The sequence below is a fragment of the Perkinsus marinus genome (assembly GCF_000006405.1).
Source record: "Perkinsus marinus ATCC 50983 genomic scaffold scf_1104296935302, whole genome shotgun sequence".
Lineage (NCBI taxonomy): Eukaryota > Perkinsozoa > Perkinsida > Perkinsidae > Perkinsus > Perkinsus marinus.
Window position 1 is genome coordinate 971,622 of NW_003214508.1, and position 10,802 is coordinate 982,423.

Here is a 10,802-nt window from a genome sequence, read left to right on the forward strand (position 1 = left end):
TCTCGGCTGTATCCTGTACAGTATATGCCCTGTCACAGGACATACTACCAAGTGGACAAACAAGGCTCATTACTTCACTGCATCCTCCTTGGCAAGCTTAGGGTGCTTACGCTTCTTCCTGCCTCCCATCAGCTTCTCAGACACAGCTACTGCTTCCTAATAACAAGGAACCATGGGGATAACATGAAAGCAGTAGGAGAGTTGAGCACCTGTATGAAAGCATCCGCAGTATTCTCGTCTTGTGCTCCTCCCTCGGTCATAGGCACATCAGTCTCCATGCCAACACCAGCCCGTGCCTTAGCAAGGTCTGAGCTTAGCTGCCTCACTCTGGACACAGCCAAATCCCTGAAAATAACCGTTACATGCCACCATCCCTATCCAACATCGCTTCGACTCAGTATTCCACTACTACTACTGGCACTGCTACCTTTCCTTGGCAAGCCTGCATATCACACGACAGGCGGCCTCATGCTGATATAGAGTCTGGGATAGCTGAGCCCTCGTGGTCGTTAAAGACTCTCTCAGTTTATACCTGCGTAAAATGTAATACCTCACGGAGTGGCAAAAGTGCAGTCCTCTTGAGAGTAGTCGATTTCCCTCTACTACGTTTCCAGCATTAGATTGTCCCACTCGTTTTGAAAATCGTGCAGCATCGACGATATGGAGGAGGAGGTCGCGGGACGAGGCGTGACCACCGAGTTAGCTGAGACGACCAGGGAGATCACTCGCGGCGGCGGCGGCAGACGACTAAGTCTCACCGTGAATGGGGTAGAGGTCGGTCTCCTTATCCAGGTCTTGGCCGGTCACTGGACACTTACCGCCATTCTCCGTTAGGGCCTTCTCAATCAGTCGACGGGAGAAGACGTATCCTACAAGGGGAATGGGTTGTTGAGGAATCACCTCAGCTCACCTGTCTTGGACAACACCGGATCATCGGGGACTTCACCGGAGATAGCACAGACGATAGTCATTATAGCTCCTCGATGAAAGAGAAAAGCCTAACTAGGGAGGGCGTGGTAAAGTACCCCGAGTGAAGCTCTAATGGTCAGACACATAGATGGAGTGTAAGTGAGGACACGGTGAGCCTTCCTTGATAAGGAGGGCTCATCGAAAGCCGCTACAGTCGAGGGAAGACGGAAAGGTCCTGGCTTCACATGTCGACCGTCCATGAGGGCCTCGGCGGGTTCCTATCATAGAAGGGGTAAAGCGAATCGCATGCTTTGCTCAATTGTAGTGTACATGCAACTAGCTGTGGCTCTAAACAATCAATAAGGAGGTTCCCACTGCTCATCGGTTACCAGATAGATATGTTCAACTGTAAAGACCAGTGACTCTGGTGTACATGGATGAATAAGACCCGAGTTCGATCCCGGCATGGTACACTTTGCAAACGGTTTTGTCGCTATTTTGCATGTACACGACAGAGCGCACAATGGCAAGAAACGCGTGCTCGCTCCCCACCTGTTTTTACCTGGAGATAACATATCGCCACGAAAGCTTATGAATTTTTTGAATATTTGTTTTTTTATCATGTAACTTGTGCATAACCTCGACCTCTCCACTCGTAATCGGTAGTGCCATGACTTCTCATAGGGCATCGCTTGTGTGTTGTTTACTCGAATCCAGTTATCCTAAGCCACCCTCTCCCACGAGTCGTGACCCACGTTTAATCTCTGCTTGTTCGTGTCCAGTCTATAGTGTGGCCGTTACACTACGTAACTTTTTATCAATAACAAGTTGTCAAGAGCTCTACAGTTAATCGATTCTTACGGTGAAGCCTGCTTCGAGTAAGGCACACACGTTCGCTCGCAACTGTATGTTCTCGACACTGTGCATCTACCGAAAGGCATCTAGAGGTTGCGGCGACTATGTTCGAAATAATTGCTGGTGAATTGCTTATTCCCAAGCTGGCAACTCAGCAGGATATGTTCCGCTGGACTACTATCCAATACCTGTTCACTTTAATTCTATTCCAATCATCCACGGCAACTTCGGACACAACACTTATATTAGACAAACCAGCATCATTTCCAAATGGGCAAGTATCGACAATGCATTCGACGGGACACTAAGCATCTTTCTTCTCATCATCGTGCGTGCCAGCAGCAGCATTATGGGATTTGGCGACCTTCTTCCGATGACTCCGAATTTTCATCATCACTGGGATTATAGCACAGGCGGCCAGTGATACAGCAGCTGCTTTAACATCATCAGATCCCATAGATTGTATAAGAACCTTTAACACGGTCCATGAGTTAGCAGTATTAGGATCATACTTCCCTTACATCAGTCGCAGATACCTTCGTGTTCTGGTCCAGTGTAGCAAGGACGTTTGTCATCGCGCGGCCGGCAGTGGTATAGAGAACAGAACCCGGTATCACTGCGACAGCCGTAGCCGACATGAAAGTGTTGAAGGGCACACCGATGAGAGCTGCGCAACCGTTGACAAACCAAAAGGGGAAAACCTGCCATAGGAACCTCGGCAGAATAAAGCGTCGTGCGGATGCGGTACCAAGGTGTATCGTGCAGCTATTAAATAAACGAATGCATTGTTCTTCAAATTCCTCTCCAACTTCTTGTATGTTCGACTCTCCGTATTGAGTAGCCACTTGGCAAAGTCTGCCAATACTGTTCGGACCAGCAGATATGATACGCAAGCTCCGATGACATACCTGAGATAGAGCCTCCCTGTTGGAACACCACAGCCGGACAACAACATTAGAAGTTTCCCTTCCGAGAGACATCACTGCACGATGAACAGTGTGCATCATGCACATGGGTCAAGATTGTTCAATTTACTTGCAGAAACGTGTGCAATGATGATGCTAATTCCACGGTGCCCAACCTCGATAACCAGACATTCTTCATTCGTTGTCAACACACTCCACGAGACCAAGCCAAATGAGCTGCGTGCGCCTTACCCCATGTATGAAAATATCGCCGCATAAGGCTGGTCGAAAAAAAGTCCACCGGCGAACGAGAGTGTAGTCGCTCCTGGTATTGTTAGCCCAATATCGAGGCACATTGCGAACATGTATATGCACGCTGATAACCAGAAATTCTTCTCCACCTGTGAGCAATGGCAATCATAGTAAGAGCAAGTGCGGATCCTACCTCTGCAGCTATCCAATCCCTGTTAACTTTTATAGAATGTAAACTGAGAAGGTAACCAAATTTGAAGTAGAGGCCTGCAGCCACAGCCAGCATGGCAACCCCTAGGCCAAGACGGACGCGTGAGACCATTGATAACGGGGGAGGCTGGTAACGGTAAAAAGACTCTCGAGAACAACTGTAAAAGATGGTGGGACCAGATGATAGACAACAACACAATAGAATGAATAAGAAAATCATAAGGCACTACTCGGGTCTAAGCCTTGTACGCTCATCCACGTGTTAAACCACTTCTGGTTCAATTTAATACGCAGAGCTTCAGAGATCACTGAGTCCTCTTCGTAGGTCTTAACGTCCATCAATCTGCGCATTACCTGATGACGACGACGACGCATCCATGCCTGCAAAGTGATGATAATTAGTCTGAAAATGCATCGTCACCATCGTGAGAAGAGATTCCACGCATATCGTCAACTTCAATGCAATCCATTCCTCCTTACATTCTCAGCAGCATTGTCCAGTATCCATCGCTTGTGGACCAACACCGCCGCAATGACGAGTCTCAAAGGGTACAGTAGATCACACAGTGGCTTACTCTCCGACCAGAAAGGGTCCTCCCAAGAGGCGACATCAGAGACAACACCGACCCCTCCCAGCTTGGCATTCAAGGCAAGATTAGCCACTGCGAGTTCAATGCTGACGCCATCGGCCCTCAGCCTCCCGGCCAGGCGACCGTCCAACGCCCCAAAGTAGGCTGGCATGCACAGGTCCACCAGACAGCTCAAACGTCGTAAACATCGTCGCCGATGGAGACAGAGCCAATCGGAGGGGATAGCTGCCGAGCCTCCAATGTCCTCTGATGCAACTCGACCAAGAACGTCGGTCGGACGGAAACCAAGCCAGTTCTCAGCTAGGAAAGATTCCCTGTCGGATTCCTTGGTCGGAGTGTTGGAGAGCGACCAAGCGAGAAAACTGGCCCGGAAGGGACGGCCCCTGAGGGCACCATTACGCAGACAGTAGCGTATCATTCTAAAGCCTATAGACTTCCGATCCGTCCTGGAATTGACGAGGACCTCCCTATACAGCGCCTTACAACATAAACCTAGTTTGCCGATCACTTGCAGGTCGCATGCATACTCCACGACTAGGATGAGGACCCTGGTCGGCACCCCAGCCAGGTGGTGACCCTCAATGTTGGAGAGATTGGACGGATCCCTCGAGGGAACTGGAGGAGGGTTATGTTTGAAAGGGTTGGTTACTCGAGCCGCCATGACCTCCGCCACTATAAGGCAGGCCAGATGGCCGACTACTGCCGACGGAAGGTCCCGGACGTAGGGGTCACCCAGCGTGAGCCCTATAGGCCGCATAGACAGTACTCTGCTCAAGGTTCGTCGACTCGTCGTTCGAGACAACGCCACTGATCCTATCGCTGCGATGGAAATCTGCGGCGACAACGTCAAGACACTAGCAGGAGGGTGTGTGGCAGCAACCCTCCATGTGGGCGGAGGGGCGGCCACGTCCAATCCAAGAGGGCCTGGCTCAGAGAAGGCCACATCTCGGACACCGAAGGCCCATGCCCGCCACTCCCGGACGGCCCGCCCCCACAGCCAAGGGATGGATTGCGTGACATCTCGCAAGCCCTCTAGCATGCATGCACTGGGTAGTAACAGTCGAGCTGCCGCACTGGTGACAGCCTCGGCGCTCGAGTCACCATTTGACAGTTCCGTCTGCCCAACCCTCAACTTGTTCAGCTTGGCATGGTTCTCTCTCCTCTGCTGCAACAGTCGTGATAACCCTTCCGCCCTACCGAGGAAGGCTTGCGTGAGGCTGCTAATGATTGGTGACACGGAGTGGATGGTGTCACACGTCACAAAGAAGCCTCCAGTAGCAGCACACAGGTCCTCGACCTCGGCTAAGTGTTCCGTGGTCGGATCAGGCCCTAAGTGCAGGACAGAGACATGTTGCAGGTGTTTGCCCAAGTGCCTCCTGGCTCGACCAGCAATGGTATAGGCAAGCTGATGATTGGTTGAGTCCCCGGCGATAGTGACAATGAGGACCCTCGAGGCAGTGGAAGCCTCTATCTGGCACCACAGAGGGGCCGGAGGAGGGCAGGAGTCCCCACCACTAACGATGAAGTCCTTCACCCTATCAGCGTCGTACCTTACAGATCGACCACGATAGTCTCGAAACCCGTGCATGTGGAGACCTACTCTCCCTTTTTGAATATGAAGGGACTAGCGATCCCCTCCCACCACTGACTGCTGATACTGCACAGTGTCTCATCACAGGTGACATCTTGGAAGACCCCCACCTCGACCTGGTCTGCGGCCTTAGCTACTGGCGTCAACTCCCGAACGGTCTGCACTAGGGCCGTTAGGAAGGAGGAGTACCTGGCCATACCACCTCTATTATGAAAACAATGCTACCCATACGGAGGAGCCAAAGCAGATTACTTCTCCTTAAGACCATTGCTAAACGCCTCGGCCTCATCGTTGCTCCCATACAAGATACTACTGGCGGCCTCTCGAACAGCCATCCGCATGGCCTAAACTAGGCAAGTCCTCCTGGAGCATTGGATCCAGAGGAAGACTCACAAGTGGATTGTCTGGGACGTTGCGTTGAGGCAAGCACTTCATCAGACTAGCCTCCAACTCTACCTCGATTTGCTCGGGCCTAGCTAGCGGTGACTGCAGCCTCCAAGGCGATACTTCTAGCAGGAACAACAGACGGTGATCACTACTAGTCATTGTGAGAAGACCACTTCCCCCGTGAGTTTATCGTCAGAAAAAAAAAACTAACAGGAAGCTGTCAAGTTGACCAACCCGACTCCGAGGGACCAAGAAAACAATTTGATGAGGTACACTGTCAACATCCATAGTAACAAGCCCTCCCAATACTCTCCAATACCTCCTCCACCTTCGGTCTGCCTCCCTTCTAGGCTAGGAGCCTCACAGAACAGCCACTGGAAGGAAAAGCCTGGTCTCCCATTCTGCAGTAAAGCGCCCCTATCACGCAAAGAGCCCGATCCCTATCCAACACAAACCGCATCGTCTCGTCTTAGGTCATCTATAGGATCGACACGATCATTATGATGTAACATGCAAAGAGGCACATTGTAATGAGTCGAAGACCCCGGGACATAGTTGTAGTCCCCTAGGGGTTCAGGACTACTAAGCATAGTAGGGAGCAACTCATATGGACGAAAATCTGAGAAGTTAACATGGAAATGCCAATTCAGCATAGTGGCTGTACTACCTACACCTTATAAAACCATCAGCCATAGCTTCAGTAATGATAGTAGTGCCTAAGCGTCCCGCATCCCCTTCCTCCCCGTGGGCATAGATATGAGTGGGAGGGGAAGGACCCGGTAGCCCAACGAAAGAGAGACGTGCCGCTATGAACTTGGATGCTAGACTGATGAAGTCTGCTAGGTCCTGGCATGCCAATCTACACAAGTCTGAAGGGGCCGAGGGCCTCCGCCGGGAAGTTCCTCGCCTAAAAGGCGAAGACGCCCGCGATCTCAGCAATCTCCCACAGGTTGCTAGTAGTCTCAGACATCACTCACTTCGCCGAGGACAACTCCTACAAAAGGTTCCACACGCCAGTATCAATGGATGACCAGACTAACGCAAGGAGGAAGGCCTAGAAGAAGCAGTAGTAACAATAATGGTAGTAGATGCAAGGTTGTCGCGATGTGGCAGACAAATGGTTGAGAGATACTGCCTTGGCCCATCATGGTCATACAGGCTACGACCTTTAGTTCTAACACACATACGGTGCTACAGTAGCTGAATACGCAGCGGTGCTGGGCAAGTAGAAACAACAACAAGAAGAAGAGGTTAAAAATAAACGGCGAGCTATCAGCGGCGACGGCAGAAGGCTCGAATAACGACCATAAAGATCATCACAAGTGGTAGCCAAAACAATCAACGTCCCAGCCAAGCTGGGGTGACCCCACCACAATGCTCGTATGTCCTCCGACCCTTCTGCCGAGCTGCGAATTCCTCAGGGGTCTCATCGTCCTCAGGTACCACCAACGTCTGTGGATATTGAACCACGCGTGCTCGACCATCCAAGCCGTAATAGACCTCTCCTGCTGTCGTACCCCGACCCTCTATGCTTCCATAATCATCATCCTCGTTATCATCACCAGAGGCAATGTTGAACATATCCTTCATACCATAACTATGCCTATAATAGTATCCTCCTCTTAGACCGGGGGTATACCTCCCACCATAACCCCACGTATTAACCTTATGGTACCCATGAGGGCCACCTACTGACAAGACCTTCGATCCAAAGGCCGAGGCTGCTGATGGGCCCGTATTTGCTCCTCGCACTACAAACCTATCGAACTGCAGCTGTTGTCTAGGGCCGCTCTTACAGCCACCATTAGGACCACACTTACTACCTCTTGCTGACGAGCCTTGCCCCTTCACAGATGCAGTCGGCCCCTCTCCTGGTGATATCAATGTACGCAAGGGATAGCTGCCATTAATAGGCACCCCATAAGCCATAGTGGCATGACCAGCACTATCGAGTTGCTGCTGTTGCTGCGGCTGAGCACTGAGGTCGCTACTCCCAGCGCCTTTCGAACACATACCCCGGAAGCAGACCACGAAGTGAGCCGCTATGACCATTATCGCCATGGAGGTCAGTGTTACAGCAGCCCAGTGCTGCCAGGCACTAAGCCGTTTCTCAGCCAATGTCCCATGCTTCAGAAATTTTAGCCTTGCAGGTTGCAATCTACCCCATGGTATATTCTCCGAGGTCGGCGCAGGAGCAGACTCCCCCATATCCAACATTGATATCGGCTCTCTTTCCTCATTAAGACCCATGCCCAGCATAGGTATCGGCCCTCCTTCCTCATTACGACCCATAGTGACAAAAGGTATCGGCCTCCTCTCGTCAGCTCGGCCCATAGCAGCGAATGGTATAGGTTCTCTTTCGTCAGTTCTACGAGCCTCTTCAGAACGTACAGCAGCCAATGACAGTTCTTGCGTGATGGGTCGTCCTTCAATCAAAGGCCGCGGCATCTGTTGACCTCGGCCAAGGCAGCAGCATAGTGCCAGAAACATAACATTATAACAAGATGGCATTCGCATAACCCGACGACGACCACGATGATGTTGTGACGACATTAAATGTCCAAACACCGACAGAAGTCAGACGAAAGAAACACGAGACTATAAAGCTACCAGAGTGATGATCTCAACGATGCCCTATGAGACTAGTATTAATTACCACACGACTTGAGGGACGAGCACTGGTGAAACCTATACATTATTCTACTACTTTCAATGTCTACAGTAGGATCATAGTAGGAAAACGAATGACAGAATCGTGACAGTTACACTACCAGTATCTACTCAGTAACTTCCTTCGCATAGAAAACGATGACTGCCCTGCCGGGGGCGCCGGTTGCCCTGCGGTTGTTCTTGTCAACTGCAGAGTCCTCAGCGGCATCCCTAACCTCGACCTCACCAGGTAGGCCTAGCTGCTTCTTGATGAGCCCTAAAGAGAACCGAAATAGAATCCCCCTATGGACCGCTGACAATGACCGTACCCTTCTGATCCTCGATCATCCTAGTCTCATCAAAGGGCAACGTGAGGGCCAATGCTGCCTTGCCCTTAGTCTTCACTTCCGTCTGCATGTGGAAGGGGGCGAACTTCATAGCCATACCCTTCTCCTGCTTGGACAACTCCTTGATAAGAGGATGGTCCTTGAAGAAGTTACCCATAAACTTCTTATCGACCTACAACATCAACAACAACACTCATAGCATATCAGTGCCGACTACAGCATCCATACCGGCTCATTGTTCTCATCAAGCTCGACTTCACTAAGGACCTTCAAACACGTCTGCTGGAACGGCTTATACTCCTTCGTAACGTAAATGACAGCATCTGAACACCATCCCACTACAGCTAGACCCTAACACAGCTACCTACCAGTAGGAGGGACCGGTGCAGGGGCCTTCTTCTTAGGTTGCATGTGCTTCTGGAGCTCCAAGCGGAACTCACGAAGATTAGACTGCAGCATATTGTACTGTCGGCCTACAGTATCAAACCAGTATCACCACCATCATCAAGTTCAACGGATGCCACACTCACTGAGGGACTCGTTGAATGGGGCATCAGCAACAGGCCACGACTGCTGGACGACAAGACCCTAAACACATGGCATTACGATCATCGTACTAAGCCGCCTCCCTACTACCTCTTTATGAAGGATATCGCTCCAAATATGTTCGCAGAAGTGGGGGGTGATGGGCACCATGACCAAGGCCTGGACCTCGATGTAACGCCTTAGTAGATGACGATGCATTGAGCCATCAGTGAGCACACGATATTGGTCCCTGCTTCAACCATTGTCCCGACCATCAACTGTTGATGACAGCTATGACTAACCTGAGGTTCTGCATGTCGAACCAACCAGCCTTGAGGGCATCCCTCATCATCATCTTAGAGTACCCAGCATCGGCCTCTTGGATCAGTCTGTTGAGCTCGTTGGCGAAACACTTGTCCACGAATGTATATTCACCTGAAGTTCCATCATCGAACACAGGCAGCCAGTACCAATGGTACTACCATCGCGCTCCTTGGCGAGCTCCTCAGAGCTGGTCATGACCTCAGTGGCCCAATTATCGAAGGTAGTAAGAGACAAAATACTGTCATTAGCCGTCTTCCTCTTGAAGTTAGCATTCTCAAGACCATCGCCTACCATAAAATGAATGACTATCAATGCACCTCCCATTATGCACGCACCAGCATCAGCCAAAGCCAGACGAGTCGCGTCGGCCGAGAACTCCCCGCAGGCCTGGTCCAGCGTGAGGAAGTTACCCCGCGACTTCGACATCTTCTCATCATCCACCATCACATGACCATTGGTGAAGAAGGCTTGAGGCCAAAGGTCCGGACTGCCAAAGCGGTCAAGAGCACCATGATCACAGCTCGAAACACCTACCGGTCTTCCCAGATAGCTGCATGACTGTACAGGCACATAGTCAAGTGATTCGGGATCAGATCCTTACCACTGCACCTCAGACTCATAGGGTACCTATAATATCAAGCATCATCCTAGTGTAAACCAGATCCGTCTGCTCACCAGTAGTTGAACTCTCTCTTCAGCTTATCAAGACTCTCCCGGGAAATGGCACAATCAGCTGGAGGCTCAGAAGCAAGATCAAAGATATAATCGAAAACATCATCAGTTATCTGCTCAGCATCAATGCCGAGAGGATGGTCACCAGAGCCATCAAGGACGCCTACTAACAGACTACCCTGGCCGACCAGACATTGAGGACTCACCTCCCTGCAGTAGATGGGCGATAGTGTAATAAGCCATGTAAATAGTAGAGTCCGACAGACTCTCGATGACCCATCGCTTGTCCCAAGGTAGACGGGTACCGAGGCCGAAATTACGAGAGCATGCCCTGAGATGACGAAGGCCAGTATTAGGACCGAGGTACCTCCTGCACTAGCTACTACTACTACCACTACTACTACTTCATTCATTCATTCCCGCATAGTTCATCTGGACGAACGTGCGAGCTACTAGTCGCATTTACAATCCCCTTCCACAATTTCCGATCCATAGCAGCTTCTCTAATACTATCCCAACGACCCCCCCGCTCTATGAACTCGTACTACTACTACTACTACTACTACTACTACTACTACTACTACCA

General features: G+C 50.7%; 6 protein-coding genes across 6 annotated transcripts in view; all 6 read right to left on the bottom strand.

The window, feature by feature from the left end:
• Pmar_PMAR003597 (wd-repeat protein, putative) overlaps positions 1 to 43 on the bottom strand; it is a gene marked incomplete at both ends in the record, with an annotated part of 646 nt that extends 603 nt beyond the window's left edge. Inside the window, one exon of the mRNA XM_002784292.1 lies at positions 20 to 43. Within this exon, the coding sequence (XP_002784338.1) occupies positions 20 to 43 (24 nt within the window). The remainder of the gene's footprint in view (positions 1 to 19) is intronic.
• Positions 44 to 69: 26 nt separating this feature from the next.
• Positions 70 to 971, bottom strand: Pmar_PMAR003598 (wd-repeat protein, putative; the record flags this gene model as incomplete). The annotated part of the gene is made up of 6 exons (XM_002784293.1): positions 70 to 156; positions 210 to 345; positions 428 to 532; positions 607 to 703; positions 759 to 869; positions 911 to 971. 6 exons carry the CDS (start codon positions 969 to 971, stop codon positions 70 to 72), a joined length of 597 nt encoding a protein of 198 aa, XP_002784339.1.
• A 1,097-nt stretch (positions 972 to 2,068) lies between these two features.
• Pmar_PMAR003599 (conserved hypothetical protein) lies at positions 2,069 to 3,243 on the bottom strand (the record flags this gene model as incomplete). The annotated part of the gene is made up of 5 exons (XM_002784294.1): positions 2,069 to 2,236; positions 2,286 to 2,465; positions 2,513 to 2,672; positions 2,922 to 3,070; positions 3,115 to 3,243. The coding sequence occupies 5 exons, from the start codon at positions 3,241 to 3,243 to the stop codon at positions 2,069 to 2,071; spliced, it is 786 nt and encodes a 261-aa protein (XP_002784340.1).
• Positions 3,244 to 3,347: 104 nt separating this feature from the next.
• Pmar_PMAR003600 (hypothetical protein) lies at positions 3,348 to 5,653 on the bottom strand (the record flags this gene model as incomplete). The annotated part of the gene is made up of 4 exons (XM_002784295.1): positions 3,348 to 3,485; positions 3,612 to 5,271; positions 5,322 to 5,516; positions 5,565 to 5,653. The coding sequence occupies 4 exons, from the start codon at positions 5,651 to 5,653 to the stop codon at positions 3,348 to 3,350; spliced, it is 2,082 nt and encodes a 693-aa protein (XP_002784341.1).
• Positions 5,654 to 7,037: 1,384 nt separating this feature from the next.
• Positions 7,038 to 7,991, bottom strand: Pmar_PMAR003601 (hypothetical protein; the record flags this gene model as incomplete). The annotated part of the gene is made up of 1 exon (XM_002784296.1): positions 7,038 to 7,991. The coding sequence occupies one exon, from the start codon at positions 7,989 to 7,991 to the stop codon at positions 7,038 to 7,040; it is 954 nt and encodes a 317-aa protein (XP_002784342.1).
• Positions 7,992 to 8,394: 403 nt separating this feature from the next.
• The window catches only part of Pmar_PMAR003602 (Leucyl-tRNA synthetase, putative), a gene marked incomplete at its 5' end in the record, with an annotated part of 5,205 nt that continues 2,797 nt past the window's right edge, over positions 8,395 to 10,802 (bottom strand). Inside the window, 12 exons of the mRNA XM_002784297.1 lie at positions 8,395 to 8,625; positions 8,678 to 8,867; positions 8,924 to 9,018; positions 9,064 to 9,168; positions 9,226 to 9,283; positions 9,332 to 9,470; positions 9,523 to 9,655; positions 9,703 to 9,831; positions 9,880 to 10,031; positions 10,079 to 10,171; positions 10,220 to 10,379; positions 10,423 to 10,547. Coding sequence (XP_002784343.1) covers positions 8,477 to 8,625; positions 8,678 to 8,867; positions 8,924 to 9,018; positions 9,064 to 9,168; positions 9,226 to 9,283; positions 9,332 to 9,470; positions 9,523 to 9,655; positions 9,703 to 9,831; positions 9,880 to 10,031; positions 10,079 to 10,171; positions 10,220 to 10,379; positions 10,423 to 10,547 — 1,528 coding nt within the window. The 3' untranslated portion in view covers positions 8,395 to 8,476. The remainder of the gene's footprint in view (positions 8,626 to 8,677; positions 8,868 to 8,923; positions 9,019 to 9,063; positions 9,169 to 9,225; positions 9,284 to 9,331; positions 9,471 to 9,522; positions 9,656 to 9,702; positions 9,832 to 9,879; positions 10,032 to 10,078; positions 10,172 to 10,219; positions 10,380 to 10,422; positions 10,548 to 10,802) is intronic.